This window comes from Gossypium hirsutum, chromosome A04 (genome assembly GCF_007990345.1).
Source record: "Gossypium hirsutum isolate 1008001.06 chromosome A04, Gossypium_hirsutum_v2.1, whole genome shotgun sequence".
In the NCBI taxonomy this organism is placed as follows: Eukaryota; Viridiplantae; Streptophyta; class Magnoliopsida; order Malvales; family Malvaceae; genus Gossypium; species Gossypium hirsutum.
Window position 1 is genome coordinate 85,418,728 of NC_053427.1, and position 17,873 is coordinate 85,436,600.

The 17,873-nt window shown below is 33.0% G+C and overlaps 3 protein-coding genes across 3 annotated transcripts; 1 reads left to right on the top strand and 2 right to left on the bottom strand.

Annotated features, from left to right (window-relative positions):
* Positions 1 to 64: 64 nt before the first annotated feature.
* Positions 65 to 2,190, bottom strand: LOC107945162 (transcription termination factor MTEF1, chloroplastic). The gene has a single exon (XM_016879026.2). The coding sequence runs from the start codon at positions 1,083 to 1,085 to the stop codon at positions 288 to 290; it is 798 nt and encodes a 265-aa protein (XP_016734515.1). The 5' UTR covers positions 1,086 to 2,190; the 3' UTR covers positions 65 to 287.
* Positions 2,191 to 2,285: 95 nt separating this feature from the next.
* On the top strand, positions 2,286 to 5,192 carry LOC107945160 (EEF1A lysine methyltransferase 4). The gene is made up of 7 exons (XM_016879024.2): positions 2,286 to 2,428; positions 2,561 to 2,657; positions 3,029 to 3,167; positions 3,920 to 4,002; positions 4,150 to 4,284; positions 4,364 to 4,468; positions 4,723 to 5,192. The coding sequence occupies exons 1-7, from the start codon at positions 2,301 to 2,303 to the stop codon at positions 4,849 to 4,851; spliced, it is 816 nt and encodes a 271-aa protein (XP_016734513.1). The 5' UTR covers positions 2,286 to 2,300; the 3' UTR covers positions 4,852 to 5,192.
* A 1,224-nt stretch (positions 5,193 to 6,416) lies between these two features.
* On the bottom strand, positions 6,417 to 8,440 carry LOC107945159 (tubulin alpha-2 chain-like). Its single transcript, NM_001327484.1, has 2 exons — positions 8,348 to 8,440; positions 6,417 to 7,888 (listed from the first exon to the last, which is right to left on the bottom strand). The coding sequence occupies exons 1-2, from the start codon at positions 8,438 to 8,440 to the stop codon at positions 6,629 to 6,631; spliced, it is 1,353 nt and encodes a 450-aa protein (NP_001314413.1). The 3' UTR covers positions 6,417 to 6,628.
* Positions 8,441 to 17,873: the final 9,433 nt, after the last annotated feature.

Genomic DNA, 17,873 nt, shown 5'->3' on the forward strand with positions numbered 1-17,873 from the left:
CAATAACTGGCGACATGAATGCACACATAAATAATTGAATACTTCTGCATCTGGATCGTATCATGCAAAAATGCCTTCATATTCAAGCGTATTCCAATTATAGTTTTAGTCCCTCGACTATGCTAAAATTTGAGATACAATACATTTGAAGTACATTCATCTATACGTGTGTTTGTATAAAAAAAATTAAGAGATCGTGGGTAAAAATAATTGTAAAAATGTTGCTAATCTAAATGAATGATAGTTTTGTAAATTATTGTATATTTGTAATTTAAACCCTCCAAATTTCATTTCCATTTAGAATAAAACCTATCATCACCTCCTAACAACATCCTATTCAATTTAATCCTAACATTCCTGTGTTTCAAATGCCAATGCCTTGGCTCAATCCTCTTATGCAAACTAAACCCAAAATACTGCGGAAACTCCTTCAATTCCTCCAAGCTCCTCTCCATTTCCCCCACTAAGAACTCATATTTCGGCCTCAAATTATCCTCCACATTGTACCCAAATATCGCTGGCATCCTCGCACAAACCATCGCTGCTTCTTCGTATCTCAACCCTATGCTCCTCAAGAACTTGATCTTAGCCTTCAATTTATCCACCCTCGTGTTCAATAGAAACGCCTTCTGTTTGCTCGGCTCGTTCAGTTTCTCGACGCCCAGTCCTTTGAGGTACTCGACCGTGGGTTTCAAACAGTATTCCACGTCTGAGAATAAGATGTAGGGGCAGTGAACGATCAATCCGCGGGATTCTTGTGCGGTGGCGTTTAGATCGGTGGTTAAGAAATCGAAAACCGGTTCGATTTCGGAGGTGGAGAAGTTGGAGGAGAAGAGTTGGGGACAAAGGAAGGTAAGGCGAGGGAAATCGGTATCGTGGATGCCTTTGGATTTGAGGAAGTTGACGGTGGAGATGAGGTAGTCGGCGGTTTGAGGGGATGGGAGATTGCGAGGGTTGGTGTTGGGATGGATAATGCCTATGGCTTTAAGGTAGCGGAGGTTTTCGCGGTGAGATGTGCGGAATTTGAGGTAGAGCGGCGGCGGAGGGGTTTTGGGTGGCGGGATGTGGAGACAAGGAAGCTGCATTGAGGATTTGTGTTTGGTTAGGCTGCGTTTATTGGAAGTAGATAAAGGAGCAAGTAGATAAGGCACGTATGAAGCTATGGTGCCACATAAGCCACTTGTTTATGGACTATGCTTCTTGCATGGGTAGGTAACAAATCCTTCTTGCAAGAATTTGAGATTTGACGACCATGATGGTGATTGGTGTGGCTGTCTGGCCTGTGGTAGCTGTGTCGGAGATCGGCACTCGACACTCGACAGTGTAATGGTTTAGCTTTTGGGAATTGGGAGAAATGAATTAGTCGATTAAGTTAGGCTTTTTACTTTTAGTTTTTTTTAATTAAATTATTTACGTAATACATATTAAATTAATTATTAAATTGGGTTGGGTTTTAGTTTTATAAATTTATATTTATGTTGAGTTTATAATTAAATTTAGTTTATATTTATTTTTTTAGGTTGGGTATAAAATTATTTTTTAATTTAAAAACATTAAATTCGGTTTATTTGATTATTTCAGTTTAGATCCCAAAACCAAACTAAATTAATCATTTAAACTAAGATAATTAATCAAATAAATCGAAAACTGAGTTGATAAAAAAATTTATTTATTTAATTCGGTGAGATCGATTTAATCAATTTTATTAACTAAGATTTCAACTGAAAAGATATGTTATGACTCAATTTTAACTGCAATATTGTAAGTGAAAGAAAATTACTATGAATACAAAAATTATAAATTTATATACCGTTTATTCAATTAAATTGATATCCAACATAATGGTTTAATTCAAAATTAACTATTAATTTATTTGATACAAAACATTATACTTGACTGGATTGATATGTCATGACTCATAATTTTAATATTTTTATATTTTAAATTAAAATACTAAAATAAGATTATTTTTTTAGTGATTTTATTAATTGTTTTCTATAATTATGTTACAATAATAAGAATTTTATTATCATATATTAAATTAATATTATACATAAATTCGATTAATTGGAGAATTATATGCCCCTACACCAGATTTCAATGGATGAAAAAATTTTAAAAAATTTAATTGAATTCAAGTTTAGGGATAAATTAAAAATAATAACAAGTTTTGGACTGAAAATTATAAATCAAAACGTGAAAAATTGTAAGTTTAGGACTAAATATTCGTGTTTTTTTTTCCGTTAACACTGAGGATTTGGTTAGGGTTTAAGGGCCAGGAAACCCAGAGGTGAATAAAGATGCACAAGGGAAAGAACTTAATAACCAAAAAGAAAAAAAAAATGGATACGGCTCAAAACCCAGATTCAGATCATAAAAAAACCGACCTTCCTTCATCGGCCTCGGTCTATCTTGATCCTAACTACTGGTAAACCATTTTTATGTTCTCCATTCTTGTCTCTCCATTTTTCTTTTGAATTTTTTTATTTATCCCAAAAAGAGAACTTTTTTTTTTTAAATTCTATGTGTGTTGATTTGTTATTCTTTGTTTGTATTTCAGGAACCAGCGTTTCTCTAATGAAGAACACTATGAATGGTTCAAAGATTATTCTCATTTTCGCCATCTCATGCAATCCCATATCAAACCCAATTCCTCAGTACATTCTCTCTCTGTCTCATTGTTTTAAATCCATTTTGCTTCATATTTTTTGTACTTATTTTGAAGGAAAACTCTAGTTATTCAGCTAAAAATCTATGCTTTAAGGCTTAAGAGAAAATGGGTAGTCGATTATTTTTGTTTCTGAGCTCTATTTGGGATACTGTATGAAATTCTTGATATTTTAGTTAAACATTGTAGCAAAATAGCAGTTAAATTTGTTGGGTTTTTGAGTTGGGGTTATAAGTTATTTGCTGCATTCATAATTATGGATTGCTAGTTCGATTTTCATTACGGTTTTGCTCAGTTCTGGTTAGAAAGGTATTCGGTTTACTTTAACATGATAATGATGAAAAGTTTTGCATGATGAAGGTGCTGGAACTGGGTTGTGGGAACTCACAGTTGTGTGAAGAGCTCTACAAGGATGGTATCACAGACATAACTTGCATTGATTTGTCATCTGTTGCGGTAGAGAGGATGAAGGAAAGGCTGTTGTCTAAGGGATACGAAGGTGTGTTTTGTGGATATTTTCTGAAGTTGCTATTGTGTTTTCTTTTCTTTTCTTTTCGGTTCGGCAGCCTATTAGAATTTGAAGCTTGATTTGAGTCTATGATGAGTATGCAAATATGAACTGTTGTCTGACTTTGTGATTCAATTTTATTGCCTTTGTCGTATGAGTTTTATTTGCTTATGTGGCATATCATTGAACTATTGCGCACAACATATTCAGAAAGAAACTCGTGTCGTATAATATGTTTATATGATATCTTATATGGTTAGTCTATCAATTCAATGTTCAAACTGAAATGATTGTATCGTAGATAAGTAGATGGCTTTTTTTAGTCTTTTCATTCGGAAAGTAGTAAGCCAGGCTCTAGAAAACTTGAGCATAAAACGATCATGTTGAGTGCTGAGGATATTAAGTGCTTGAGTGTGTTCGACCTCACATCCTCCAGGTTATTGCAACAGCAACAATGCCAACCGAGCTGAGACTCAATCAGCAGTGTCGGACTTTAACATTAAGTCTTCACTTGTTGGCCATATGAAAACAAAACTAGATAAGGTTTTAGGACTTAACCGAAAACCAAAACTAAATACCAGTGTCAACTTTCATTGGCAAATTCGTTCGTCAAATGTCCAAAAGATATCCATTTTCACTTAACTGTTACAAAAATATATGATTATTTTTCTTATTATCTTGATAATGGCGAAAATTGGTTTCATTCATCAGTTCTTTTTGCTTTCTTGTAACCTCTTTATCAGAAATAAAAGTCCTGGAAGCAGACATGCTAGACCTTCCCTTTAGCAATGAGGGTTTCGATGTGGTTATTGAGAAAGGAACCATGGTAAACCAAAAACCCAGGATGAATTTTCTTTCACATATCATATAATTAACATTTCTTTGCCACCAATTTACTTTTTAATTGCTTTCTCTTATTGAGTCCCATTATGCCGATACCTTTTTTCCCTCTTCGTTTTATCTTTTTTTGAAGGATGTACTGTTTGTGGACAGTGGGGACCCATGGAATCCACAGCCAGCAACAATATCCAAGGTCATGGCAATGCTTGAAGGTGTTCATAAAGTTTTGAAACCCAACGGCATTTTCATATCTATTACTTTCGGCCAGGTACAATAAAAAAATTCATTCAGATTGTCCTTTTAAAATGTTAAGCACATTGTTCTTACTTGGAACTTCGTTCGTATAGCCACATTTCAGGAAACCTTTCTTTCATAATGCCAAGTTTACGTGGTCAATCGAATGGAGTACTTTTGGAGATGGATTTCACTATTTTTTCTATATATTGAGGAAGGTTAGTCTGGACTTCATGGTTGTTGCATGGCATTAATATGTTTAACAACTTTTCTTTCGAACATGCAAATTGTTTACTTACAGGATTTGAAAAGTCTGCTGTAAGCACTTCATGTTATATCATCTGAATTGCGTAATAAATAATACATCAACAAGTTTCTGTGATTAATCATCTTTCGAAGTTAAATTATGAACCGCGTAAGCATTGTATCTGCAATTTTCTGGTGTAAAATTAACACCTTTTCGCATTTTCAGGGAAGGCGGTCTTTAGATGATGAGGACTCCATCGAAAAGATCCAGATGCCATCAATTTCTCTATATCATGAAGAGTTAGAGGGTGAAGATTATATTTTTCGGACCAATATCGAAGAGTTAAACAGTTAGCTCGGGCAACTATCACTCTTCTACTTTCAGCTTCCCTGCCAGAACTGTGCTAATGAAGTCGAAACAAGGCAAATATGTACCTTGAATGCCATTCTATCTGTGCAATGTTTACATCGATGTGATAGGATTTAAGTTATCTGGAACTGTTGCTGACAATTTCGAGTCTGACTGGCTGTTCAACCTTTCAATTGTAAACTTCATCGATTCGGACCTTGTCTGAGTAATGTTACTATTGTAATGGAAACAAGTTACAGCTAAATGTAGTTTCTGCATTTTGAGCTAATGACTGTTCATTGTTGTAATGCAGGCTTCATCTAAAGGGTACTTTTATAGTTGTGTTAGATCCTGGATTGAGGTTGTCCCAAAAAATGGAAATTTTTTGATGCTTTATGTATCTTTTAGGTTTAAGCCATTTAGACTTCATCTCTGCAATAAATTTTTCACAATAAAAAATGGAACTTGTTTGTGATTTATTTATACTAGAAATCCAATCACACGTGTATACATGTAAAAACTTTGAATTTAGAATATTAAGATGTATTTAAAACTTTGAATTTAGAATATTAAGGTGTATTTAAAAATCAGATGTAATAAATAATGAAAGGTGTGATTTAATATTAATTAATAATAACATTTTAAATATGTAAAATTTTAAAATAAAAATTTAAATTAAATTGTGAGAAAAATTAAATTTAAACACATAAATACTTCAAGTTAAGAATATTAAATGAAAACAATTATTTATTATGGTATTGTTATCAATATTAAGTCAATATCGAGTTAATTTTGACGGAAGTAATAAAACTTTAATTGAGTGGTAAATTTAAGGTCTTACTAATGCAATTTACATGTGTCAAAATTCTATCATATGCATATTTTTATATTTTTTTAAATAAAAAAGACTAAAGTACTCTCAAATAGTATAACTTATCTTAAATATGAAAATATATTTTTGTAATTTCCTCAATTGAGTTGGTGCTCAGTTGACTCGTGATATTAACTCAGTCAAGTTTAATAATAACATAGATAAGGTAGTCTAGTATAATTTGATGTGAAAAACCTTTAAATTAGAATGTAAAAATCATAATGTGTGAGTCTATCTAATTTTTAATCAGATTATGATTTGTGAGACGTAAGCATGAGTAATACATTCAAATCCAAATTTTCAAACATTACCCAAACAATTTCTTCAACTTGATCCAAATATCCAAATAATTTAATTCAAAATAAATTTTGTTTATTTATCTATTAGTAAGTGGCCTTTTATCTTAATTATGTTTTTCTTTTCATTTTAAATCACTTAACTATAAAAAGTTATAAAAATATTCATACAATTATTGATACATTTCTTTTTTATCTACCAATTATACAAAGTTACAAACTAACTACTTAATTATTCAATTATTATTTTTAATCAATTTTTCATCTACTGCAATTTACTCTTTAAGATTCTGTCGTTTCCTCTCAAAACCCGGGCAAAATTGGTAGAAGAATTAACCGTTGAAATTGCCCAATTGATTGGTCCACACCTAGGGTCAAATAACCACATGAATCCATTATACCTGTTGAGCATTCACAAGTTCCCTTAACAATTTACTTTCAAATACACCCAACAAAAATATCAAGTTTCAACCCAAACACAAATAAAACATAAAACAGCATAACATACAGTAAACCATTTCAAGTCTTTAACAAGCTTCAAAGAATAGAAGCTTGCATAACACGGAAGCAACAGGTAATAAAAGACATCGTAAGCACACTCAATCACACGTACTTCTTAGTACTCATCATCTTCACCCTCATCACCCTCAGCTGACTCAGCACCAACTTCTTCATAATCCTTCTCCAATGCAGCAAGATCCTCACGAGCCTCTGAGAATTCTCCTTCTTCCATACCCTCACCAACATACCAGTGAACGAAGGCACGTTTGGCGTACATAAGATCAAACTTATGGTCAATGCGAGAGAAGACTTCAGCAACACTGGTGGAGTTAGAAATCATGCAAACAGCTCTCTGGACCTTGGCGAGATCACCACCAGGGACAACAGTGGGTGGTTGGTAGTTGATACCGCACTTGAATCCAGTAGGACACCAATCGACAAACTGAATGGTGCGCTTGGTCTTAATGGTGGCGACTGCAGCATTGACGTCCTTGGGAACAACATCACCACGGTACATCAAACAGCAAGCCATGTACTTTCCATGGCGTGGATCGCACTTAGCCATCATAGATGAGGGCTCAAAGGCACTATTGGTGATTTCAGCAACTGAGAGCTGCTCGTGGTAAGCCTTCTCAGCAGAGATGACTGGGGCATACGAGGAAAGCATGAAGTGGATTCTTGGGTAGGGAACCAAGTTGGTTTGGAATTCAGTCACATCGACATTCAAGGCACCATCAAACCTCAGTGAGGCAGTCAAGGAGGAAATGACCTGGGAGACAAGACGGTTAAGATTGGTGTAGGTGGGCCGCTCAATGTCAAGAGAACGCCTGCAAATGTCGTAGATAGCTTCATTGTCAAGGAGAACAGCCACATCAGTGTGCTCCAAAAGGGAGTGAGTTGAGAGAACACTGTTGTAAGGCTCAACAACAGAAGTGGAGACCTGAGGAGATGGGTAGACAGTGAAACCCAACTTGGATTTCTTGCCATAATCGACAGACAAACGCTCCAAAAGGAGAGAACCAAGACCTGATCCGGTACCTCCACCAACAGCGTTGAAAACAAGGAATCCTTGAAGACCAGTGCAGTTATCAGCAAGTTTCCTGATGCGGTCCAAACAGAGGTCGACAATCTCCTTGCCAATGGTGTAGTGACCACGGGCAAAGTTGTTAGCTGCGTCTTCCTTGCCGCTGATGAGTTGTTCTGGGTGGAAGAGCTGGCGGTAAGCACCAGTTCTCACTTCATCAATAACAGTGGGTTCAAGATCCACGAAGACGGCACGAGGGACGTGCTTCCCAGCACCAGTTTCACTGAAAAAGGTGTTAAAAGCATCATCACCTCCTCCGACAGTTTTGTCACTTGGCATCTGACCATCAGGCTGTTAACAGAAACAAAACCGTTCATAAGAAACTCAGCTTTCAAAGCCTAACAGCAATAAACAGATACATCCCTCATGGATTTAAAGCTAAAAAACAGAATACCAATTAAACCTGATGGGAAAAACCGACAAATTTAAAAACACAAACAAAGATTAACCGGATCCGGAGCAAGAAAAACCGACACCTTAAAGATTCAAACAAAGATTAACCAGATCTGATTAAACACGAACAACAGAGACCTAAAAACCTCAGATCTAGCTTTAAAACTTAACAAATCCAATAAAACCATATAAACGCATAGATAAAAACAAATACATCATTAGATTCAGAGGTAAAATACAGATCTGAACATAACTAAGCTACAAACGCTGAAACGAAGAAGCATAAAACACAGATCTGAATCAAAACGAAAGGTAACATTAACAAACGTAAAATCATAAAGAAAACGGGAAAAATACCTGGATTCCATGCTCGAGACAGTAAAGCTCCCAGCAAGCGTTTCCGACCTGGATACCGGCCTGACCGATGTGGATCGAAATGCACTCTCTCATTTTCGATTAAGAAAAATTCTAAAAAGCAATAAAGGAATAAGAAGAAGAAGAAAGAAGGCGTTTATTAAGACACCTTCTAAGATAAATTCAAATTTGAATATTTGGAGAGTGGTGAAGGGGGTTATTTATAGGCGGAGAATGGGGGGACAAATACAGGTATTTGAGGGGGATGTTGTAACTGTTGTGATTAAGATTAGGTCAAGACAGCCTTAAATGATGACGTGGCATAATGTTATTGGTCTGTTTAACTATCGTTTTAACTACGGTTAGTTGGCTTTTCTAATTTTTGAATATTTTCAAAATTTGCCGCCCGGCTGTGTAATTGGGTTTGTTGTAACTAGCAAGGTGAATCCACACGGTTGGATTTAACCAATGTTTTTTGAATAGGGTAAATTGATTGGGTTAGAAATCAGTTAAAGGTATCGATTTAAAACGTATTTTTGAACAAATTAGATTAGGAATAGTTGAATTGATTAAAATAATTTTTTTAATTTTTTTATTCTTTTATGTTTTTAATCAAATTAATGATCTAAATGATTCAATTATCGGTCTGATTTAAAAAATATTAAATTTAATAGTTATGAAATTTGTATAAAAATAATAATGTAATTCAAAAATCAAAAAATATATATTAAAAAAATTATAAGTAGTTGAACTAATTAAACCCCATCCAACAACATTAAACTAGAAAATTCCTACACTCCACTAATATCATCAACGTTAAGAGATTAAAGAAAAAAGTTTACCTTAAAATAATTGGTTGAAATAAATAGAGCATAGTTATGCGGTAATAATGGAATAAATAAGTAAGAGGAATTATATAATTTTGTTGATTGAATTGAATAGATGAGTAATACTATTACATTATTTGGTTGAATAAAATGATTTAAGAAATATGTAAGAAATTGATAGAAAATGATAATTTTACTCTTTAATAAAAATTTTAATATTTTACTTAATATTCTTTTCAGTAAATAAAAAACAACAATAGCGAGATAAAAGTGCACTCTAATTCAAACCAGACAGATTAGACCCTATCATAAGCAGTTCCCTAATCGACGTCGGGGATCCTCCATCAAATTAAATCTCATTAACTCTGGACGTATAAATTTTGTCAACTGATCTACCATTGTAAGCGTACTATGTAACAACCTTAGTTTTGTTATCCTACCATTCGCAACACCTCCTGCAAAAATGGTCTCAACCAGCAAGACATTGTCACACTTCAACTCTAACTTTCGAAACCCTTTTATCCTATGCCAAGCGAAGCCCTTCAAGCATCGCCCTTGCTTCTACCTGAAATATAATACCCTCTCTAATTGTCATTGTAAAACCACATCGCCTGTCGCCATTAGCATCTCTAACAACACATCCAACAGAGGCACAATTCCTTAGTGAGAATACAACACCATCAGTATTAAGTTTAACGTAACCCTCCTCAAGACGAGACCAATGTGAAGCTATTGCCCTTGGTTGAAAAAAAGATGGCCTGAGTTCCTAAGATAAAACACTCCGCGTTCAACTTGTGCCTTTATCCACAAGTTATTGCACACAACTGTGATCATTCGAAAAAATAAACTAATTCTGATTCTTCCAAAATAGCCAACACATAATAGAGAATAAAGAATTCCAAAGGATCCTATCATCAAAGCAATAAGTAACATTTTCTAAATTCCATTTCAGCCAATCCTCAAGAGAATGAGAAAAGAAAAGTACATGGCTATGACATGGTACTAACGTCATCCAAACTGCACGTGGAAAGGAGCAATCCCTCTCCGCATGGAGACTCGTCTCAACCCCACATCCACATCGCAAACAATGACAATTAGTAGTCATATGTCTTCTTAATCTTTCCCTATTAGTCAGGATCCTATTATGCCAAATGAGCCACAGAAAAACCCTTACTCATTGTGGCGTCTTGGCCTTCCAAACTATATTCCATTAAATAGAAAAGTCAGTAGAATCAACTTGGTATAGATTCTTAAACATTTCATTGGATGAAAACTCATCACTTGCCCTCCACTTCCAAATTAATTGATCTGGCATGCTTAATGATGACGGAGGAATCATCTCTGCAATATAATTCAGAATCGAACAAGGAGCCACTTCTTCAACCGCACCCAATCCCAATCTCATACATCATCCACAACATCATAAACACGCAACGTATCGATTGGTTGTCCTGTACCAATATAGAAATCTCTAAGTGGTCTATGCAATATTAGCCAAATGTCATTCCAAAAATTAATCGTTCTACCATCTCTAATAGTCCATATGACATTATTTAGAACATCAAGCCAAACCTTCGACAATGACCTCCAAACAAAAGAGCAATTGGTTATTGTAATAGACACCGGTAGAATCCCATCCATCTTATACTTTTTTCCGCAGAATGCGAACCTAAAACGTCTTTATATTAGTCAATAATTGGTAGCCGAGTTTGAGGATAAAAACTTTGTTCTGATCAACTAAATTTTGCAATTCCAGGCCCCTTCTCTCAACAGGCCGACAATAATCTTCCAAAACTAAAAGCGTTGGTTTACGTTCTAATGAAGAAGATCCCCAAATAAAGTTCTGAGCGTGCTTCTCAATTTCTCGACATATGGAAATAGGCAAGTGAACGGTGCCCATGAAATAATTGGTATGACTAACAAAACAGATTTAGCTAAAGTAATCCTACCCACAAGAGAAAGCTTATTCGCATCCCATCCATTGAGCTTCTTTTGAACTTTATCCACTACAAACTCAAAGTTTTGCTTTCTAACTCTCCCATGAAACAATGGCATACCTAAATACATACCCAAATTATCTACATGTTCAAAAACGACTATATTGCAAATATCATTCACAATATCAACAGGAACATTAGGAGAGAAGAAAATTTGGGACTTACTTCTATTGACTCTTTGCTCCGAAAAATGGCAAAAATATTCAAGATATCGTTGATTAAGCAAGCTTGCCTCCTATCAGCCTCCCCAAAAAGGAACAGATCATCCGCAAAGAAAAGGTGTGTTAATGCTGGTCCATCCTTAGAGAAACGAAGCGATTTCCAACCACTTAAATAAATATAAATATTATGAAAATTAAATAAATTATATTCATTAAAAATATTATCCTTGTTTGACAATTGGCTAATAATTGATTGTTGATTGCAATGACTGGTTTGACCAACCGATTCTATTAACTAATTTGACCAACCGATTCTATTAACTAAATTGACCAACACATTCTATTAACTGTTTATTTCAAAGTGTTTGCTAAAACTTAGCCGATAGCTGAAAGTTGATACGTGTAAAATGACAAATAAGGATATGATACATTTTATTTTTAAGTAATGTTTTGTTTATAATACTTTAGTCTTTATTGGGTGAACTTGTTGAAATAAAACACTATTACCAATGAATTAAAACATCCATTATGGAAAGTAATTAGTGAATATTTTTAAAATATTAAATAAAAACTTAAGTTCCTTATTTGTAAATATTAACATGTGGAAATTGATAAATAGCAATGGTGTATTAATATAATTGTAAACTATATTCTTATTGATAATTATGTCATGTTCTTAGTATGTAATTAGTGATAATTATGTCACACTTTGAATAATTTTGTCAAGTAACATATTTCAATTAATATAAAGTTGCGTAAGAAATCATTTTATACAAGTAAATTGAAAATAAATTAATAATACATAAATATTCAAGGACTTGATTGAAAATTTCTTGAGGCAATATTAATTTTTGTAGATTCACTGTAGAATTTTTTTTTAGAGAAAACGAGAGAATGGAAGCTACTAATATATTGAGTATTAGGTTTGAGAGCATGTGGCAAATGGGGTAATTTTTGAGTAAGCACAGTCAAATACGTCATTCCATATATCTAGTTCCCAATCAGCTGTCGAATCCCAATGTGTTTTGTTTTGGAGGTTTTAGCTCAACAAACTCTTCTAAACCTTCATTCACCAAACACTACAATTAAAATGTTTGACTACTCAATCCTCCATTTGTGCCCAAATAAGCTAAAAAAGACTCAGAACTCTATTTACTAAACACCCTCGTTAACTTATTATCATAAATCATGTTAAATTTTTTTAACCTAATTTATTACAATATTTGTATAATTATATTAAAATATTCTGAAAGGTTATCAAAATAATAATTATTTAAAATTAAATAATTATATATTCATAATTTATATTTTTATTAAATATAATAACATATTTAATATTTAATAATAGATATTAAAAGTAATAATACTGTAGTTTCATTAAACAAAAAAATTATTATAATATATTTATGTATATAAGTAAACTTGTCCATAATCAGGCTATCCGTATGCTATAGTAGGCTCAACTCGACTTGAATCAAGCTTGAAAGAAGATTTTTGTTTCTCAGGATGGCTCAGCTCGACCCAAAATCGATTTAAAAATTAAAAAATAGATTAAAATTCAAGTTTAATTATAAATATATAAAAATATTAATATTTGAACAGTGAAATGTTCTAATAGGTTAGGTTGGGTCTAGACTTGTACATGGGTTAAACAATTCGGCCCTGCTCAAAGGCCTTCCCGAAAAGTGGGAGGGTTTGGGCAAAAATATAGGTATGAAAAGTGGGCTTGAGAAAAAAAAAAGACCTTTTGGAAAACGAGTTGGGTCTCATGCAAAGTTTTTTGGCCCGGGCTGACCGGACTTGAATTTGGAAAAAGGGAAAAAAATTGTTGTTGTTTTCGCACTATTTTGCTGTCATTTCACTATTATGTTGCTACTATTTTGTTGTTATTGTCTGGATATTGATAACTTTTATTTTATTATTATTTTTGCTACTATTTTAAAGACATTTACTTATTAAGTTGCACCTATCTTAGTGTTGTTTAAGTATAAAGACTTTTTTTAGTTTATTTTCAATTTGTTGGAGAACATTTATTTTAATGTTTTTAGTTTTTTTTATGTATTATGTATTTAATTTTTTATATAAAAAATTGTAATACTGATGGGTCGGTTTTAGCATTTTTATCTAGACCAAGTTTGGACAAAATTTTAGGTCCATTTTTGGACCAAGTACGACCCTATCAAACAAGCCTAAAATTTTGTTAAGGTCGGTCTTGAACCTGACCTGCCCCAGCCCATGGACACTTCTAATCGGGTCAACCTGAAAACAAGCCTAGTTGTATCTTGTTTTTTAAATTGATTCACAACTCGACTTAATCTCTATATTTAAGTGATAATTTTTTATTGAAATTATGAAATTATATTTAATATAATATATTTTAAAATTTACTTAATATTATAGGATATATTATTTATTTATTCATATAAATACTTTTAAGGGCAAACATGTATATTTTTTATTTGATATTCAATGTTGCGCGGAATAAGTATCACCAAATAATTGCTATTAGAAGAAAAAAAGAAATAGAAAAGAAATAATCACCCTATTAAATGAGTTATTCTTCCAACCAAACTAATAAATCACATCGTTCATTATTGAATAAGAGTGGAATAGCTATTCGATTTCCCCAACCAAATATGTTGTAAATGCAGTGATAGGGCACATCTCAAATTTAAAAATAAAATATTATTAGTAACGACAATCACCATTACATTCACGTTATATATAACCAAAAAAACAAATGCCCATAAATAACTCACTTCAGAAAAAACAAATCAAAACAACAAGCCAAGAGAAAGCTTGCCCTAAAGGAGCTTCGTCTGACCTAAAGATCCCATGGTCACTGCAAATTCCACAGGAAATTTATTCAATATTATCTCACGTCTTCTCCCATCACTTCCCAAAGACTTTAGTAGTGATTGACTCCCCTAAAGTTCATGTTAGGTCCCATAATGTAACATTCAATTGCATCCTACTAGGATTATTTATGATTCAACCTTTAATCCTTCTCAATTTTTAGGGTACTTTCATTTTAGTCACCCAAAAAAAAATCATTTCAATTTTGTCAGATTAAATTTTCATTTTAGCCATTCAATCATTAACTTTGTTAATGTAAGTTGTGTGATTTTGTGCTAAATGGCACTCGATGGTGCTCACTACAACCTGCCACTAAGGTAATAAAGATGCTTGTCATATTTGAGTTGACAATTTTATACAAAAAAAAATATTTGGACTAGTTATTGTGTTGATGTTTTAAATATACTATAGTCCATCTATGGAAACCAATTTGTGACTATTAAAGATTGGTTAGATTCGAATGAATCAACATGACCTCTGTTTTGTGGAGAATTGGTCGGGATTGTAATGCTGATTTGGAAGGTCATATATTCATAGGATTGTGCTTTTGTTGGTTGTATTATAATTGTTATTTTCAATGAATTGCTTTGTATTCATTTAGATTCTATGTTAGCGAGCCGAAATTGATATATGATACGAGGTTTGTCTAGGTGATGTATGAGAACATATTGAGAACACTTGTATTTGTTCATTAAGGAACTATTTGTGTGAATATGCAAACTAATTTGTAAACATTGGGTGTTTATTGCCCAAATTATCAGGGGAGAATTTAGAGGTAAGTGTTCTAGTATTTAGGTACGAATGTGATATCTCTATACCTTAGGAGTAATAGAGTGTGATTCACTTGGTGTATTATGGATTAAAGATAGTGAAATAACTCACATAGTTAGGCTTCGTAGACGTAGGAAAGCCGATTTGTGTAAACAAACTTTAGTGTTCTTTGTATTTGTTTGCACAAGTTTTGCAATGTTAAGCTATAGTGGCTATTGCAATCAAACACTTCCATTAATTGTTGCATTATTCAATAAACATCAACCATAGGTAGCAATAAAGTTCACAATAACATCCGACTTAACACGCCACATCATCATTTTTTTTACTATTTTCTTTTGCCATTTGATGACGGTAACTTGGTGGGTATGTATAAAAAGATTCAATTAGGGAGTTTAAGTTTCCATCTTGGATATCAAAGCAAACAAAAGCTATAACATGATAGGGTTTAGATCCAAATCCTATCACGAGAGTGAGTTTAGTGAATTTAATGGAAATTTCATGGCTTAAGAAAGCTTTAGCTGCATCATCAAACAAGCATCAATGAAGTTTGTTATATGGGAATAAGTTAAAACATGACTTAGTTTGTAGTGGAGTTAATGCTTTTAACATAATATGTGTATACGGTGATGGATTGTTATGTAACACCCCCACTCCCGAAACCGTCACCGGAGTCAAGCTTGAGGTGTTACTAAACTTATCTTACCTTTTAAACAACTCTAAACCACTTATTTTAATTTTTGGAATAAACTATTTTTCTGCGTCATGGTTGCTTAAAAATTCATTTCTCGAGTTTTAAAACTCAAAATTAAGATCCGTAAATTTTTCCTGAAACTAGACTCATATATCTATCTACTAATTTTTTTCTAGAACTTTTGACTTAGCCAATTAGTACAGTTTATTAGTTAAAGTTTCCCCTGTTTCAAAACTCAACTACACTGACCTCTTCTTACTACGAGCCATGTTTCTTCCTGTAAAAAATTTCATATGACTAACCTGTTTGTTTCTCTCAAAACTAGATTCAACAAGGATTCTAACCATATAAATTACACCTTTTAATTAGTTTTGTACAATTTATGGTGAATTTCCAAAGTTGAAACAGGGGATCTAGAAATCGCTCTGACCCTGTTTCACTAAAACTCAGATATCTCATAAAATATAATACCTTTACCTGTTTTGCTTATTCCATAAGAAAATATACATAATAAGATTTAATTTCATATATTATTCATCTTCAAACTATGTTTCTACAATTTTTAGTGATTTTTCAAAGTTACGTCATTTCTGTTACTTGAATCTGTTTTTAGGTTACTTTCACATTTTTCATAATTTTCATGTGATAATCATCAATCAATCATACATATTAATAAATATGTATATCATCGGCTATTTTATTAGCTAATCACTAGCAAGTATTTACACATCATTCATTGATCATATTATACCAAAAGTAGCTAAGTTTCTATACATGCCATACCCAAAACAAAACGTCTAGTTATACCGAGTTATTTCTTTGATAGTGTGATCGGCCTCTGACGTTTCCTTCGATCCCCGAGTGACTAGATAAGTACTACAAGAAGAAGAAAATAAAGAGATTAAGCACTAGGCTTAGTAAGCTTACAAGCAAATAAATCACAACATTCAACATAATGGATAATTATGCATAATATCATCTAACATCATAAATTTCTTTACTTCTCAATTTCTATCTTCTTCTTTATTCCCTTACCTTCTTTCTTACCTGACCTTTCCTTTTTCATAAGTATAATCTAATTTTCCTTTGCTGTTAATTCACTGTAATTTAACTCGTATCCTAACCCGTTGAACCACTTGGAATACTAAGGATACTAGGGTCGTTCCTGTCTATCAATATCCTGCCAATGCCATGTCTTTGACATGGACTTACATGAATTATTCTTGTCTCCAATGCCATATATAATATGGACTTACATGACTCAACCCTGTCTCCAAAGCCATATTTCTAATATGGACTTACATGGCTCATTTCTGTTCTGTCCTGTCAACCCTAATATCCTAACATTCCTAGGGTTCAACCGGGGCTTTCTAACACTTTTCCTCTGTCACTCCACCTTAAATTCGACTTTACATATTTTCATAACATAAGTATATAAATGCTGGAAATTGACAATAATAATGTAAAATAAAAGAATATTGCATTTATTTACTGTAACTTACCTTGATACAAAATGTGACTAAACTTTACAATTTAGTCCTTTACTTTTTCTTTTCCCCGATCTACTCCCGAATTTCGTTCTTCTTGATCTATAATAGCAAATTTAACTTATTTAATATTCACATTTATTAAAACAGTCCTTGACCCAAAATTTTGCAAAATTATATTTTTACCCCTAAACTTTCACATATTTGCACTTTTGCCCCAAGGCTCGTAAATTAAACTTCATCCTATTTTCTTATGTTTTATGACATGCTGATCATTTTTCCCTTCTATGGCAATATCAAAATCACACTCTAACATATACTTATGATTATTGGTATTTTTTTCCAATTTATGCCCTTTTACTCGTTTTTACTTAAAACCGAGTAGCATAAGTTGTTTAAAATAATTTAAAACCTCATATTCTATCATAAAACACCAAAATACACAAATTTCAGCCATGGGTATTTTTCCAAATATGAACCCTAGGCTGAATTATTGCTAGAATAAGCTTAATCAAGTTACCGGGACTCCAAAAACGTAAAGATCATTAAAAACGGGGCTTGGAATCACTTACTATGAAGCTTGAAAGTTGAAGAAACCCCAGCTATGGAGGAGAGCAAAAATCGGCAGAAACTAATTGAGAAGATGACCATTTTTGTGTTATTTTTCCCTATTTAATTCATTTAATATCCAAATGACCAAATTACCCCTTCTTACTAAACTTTCAAAAATTCCTTC

Bases quoted from the DNA above. Each gene is read 5' to 3' on its own strand.
- LOC107945159 (NM_001327484.1), bottom strand. From the start codon at position 8,440: ATGAGAGAGTGCATTTCGATCCACATCGGTCAGGCCGGTATCCAGGTC. The intron at 7,889-8,347 runs GTATTTTTCCCG...TTCTGTTAACAG, and splicing joins GTCTCGAGCATGGAATCCAG to CCTGATGGTCAGATGCCAAG.
- LOC107945162 (XM_016879026.2), bottom strand. From the start codon at position 1,085: ATGCAGCTTCCTTGTCTCCACATCCCGCCACCCAAAACCCCTCCGCCG.
- LOC107945160 (XM_016879024.2), top strand. From the start codon at position 2,301: ATGCACAAGGGAAAGAACTTAATAACCAAAAAGAAAAAAAAAATGGAT. The intron at 3,168-3,919 runs GTGTGTTTTGTG...CCTCTTTATCAG, and splicing joins GTTGTCTAAGGGATACGAAG to AAATAAAAGTCCTGGAAGCA. The intron at 4,003-4,149 runs GTAAACCAAAAA...CTTTTTTTGAAG, and splicing joins TTATTGAGAAAGGAACCATG to GATGTACTGTTTGTGGACAG.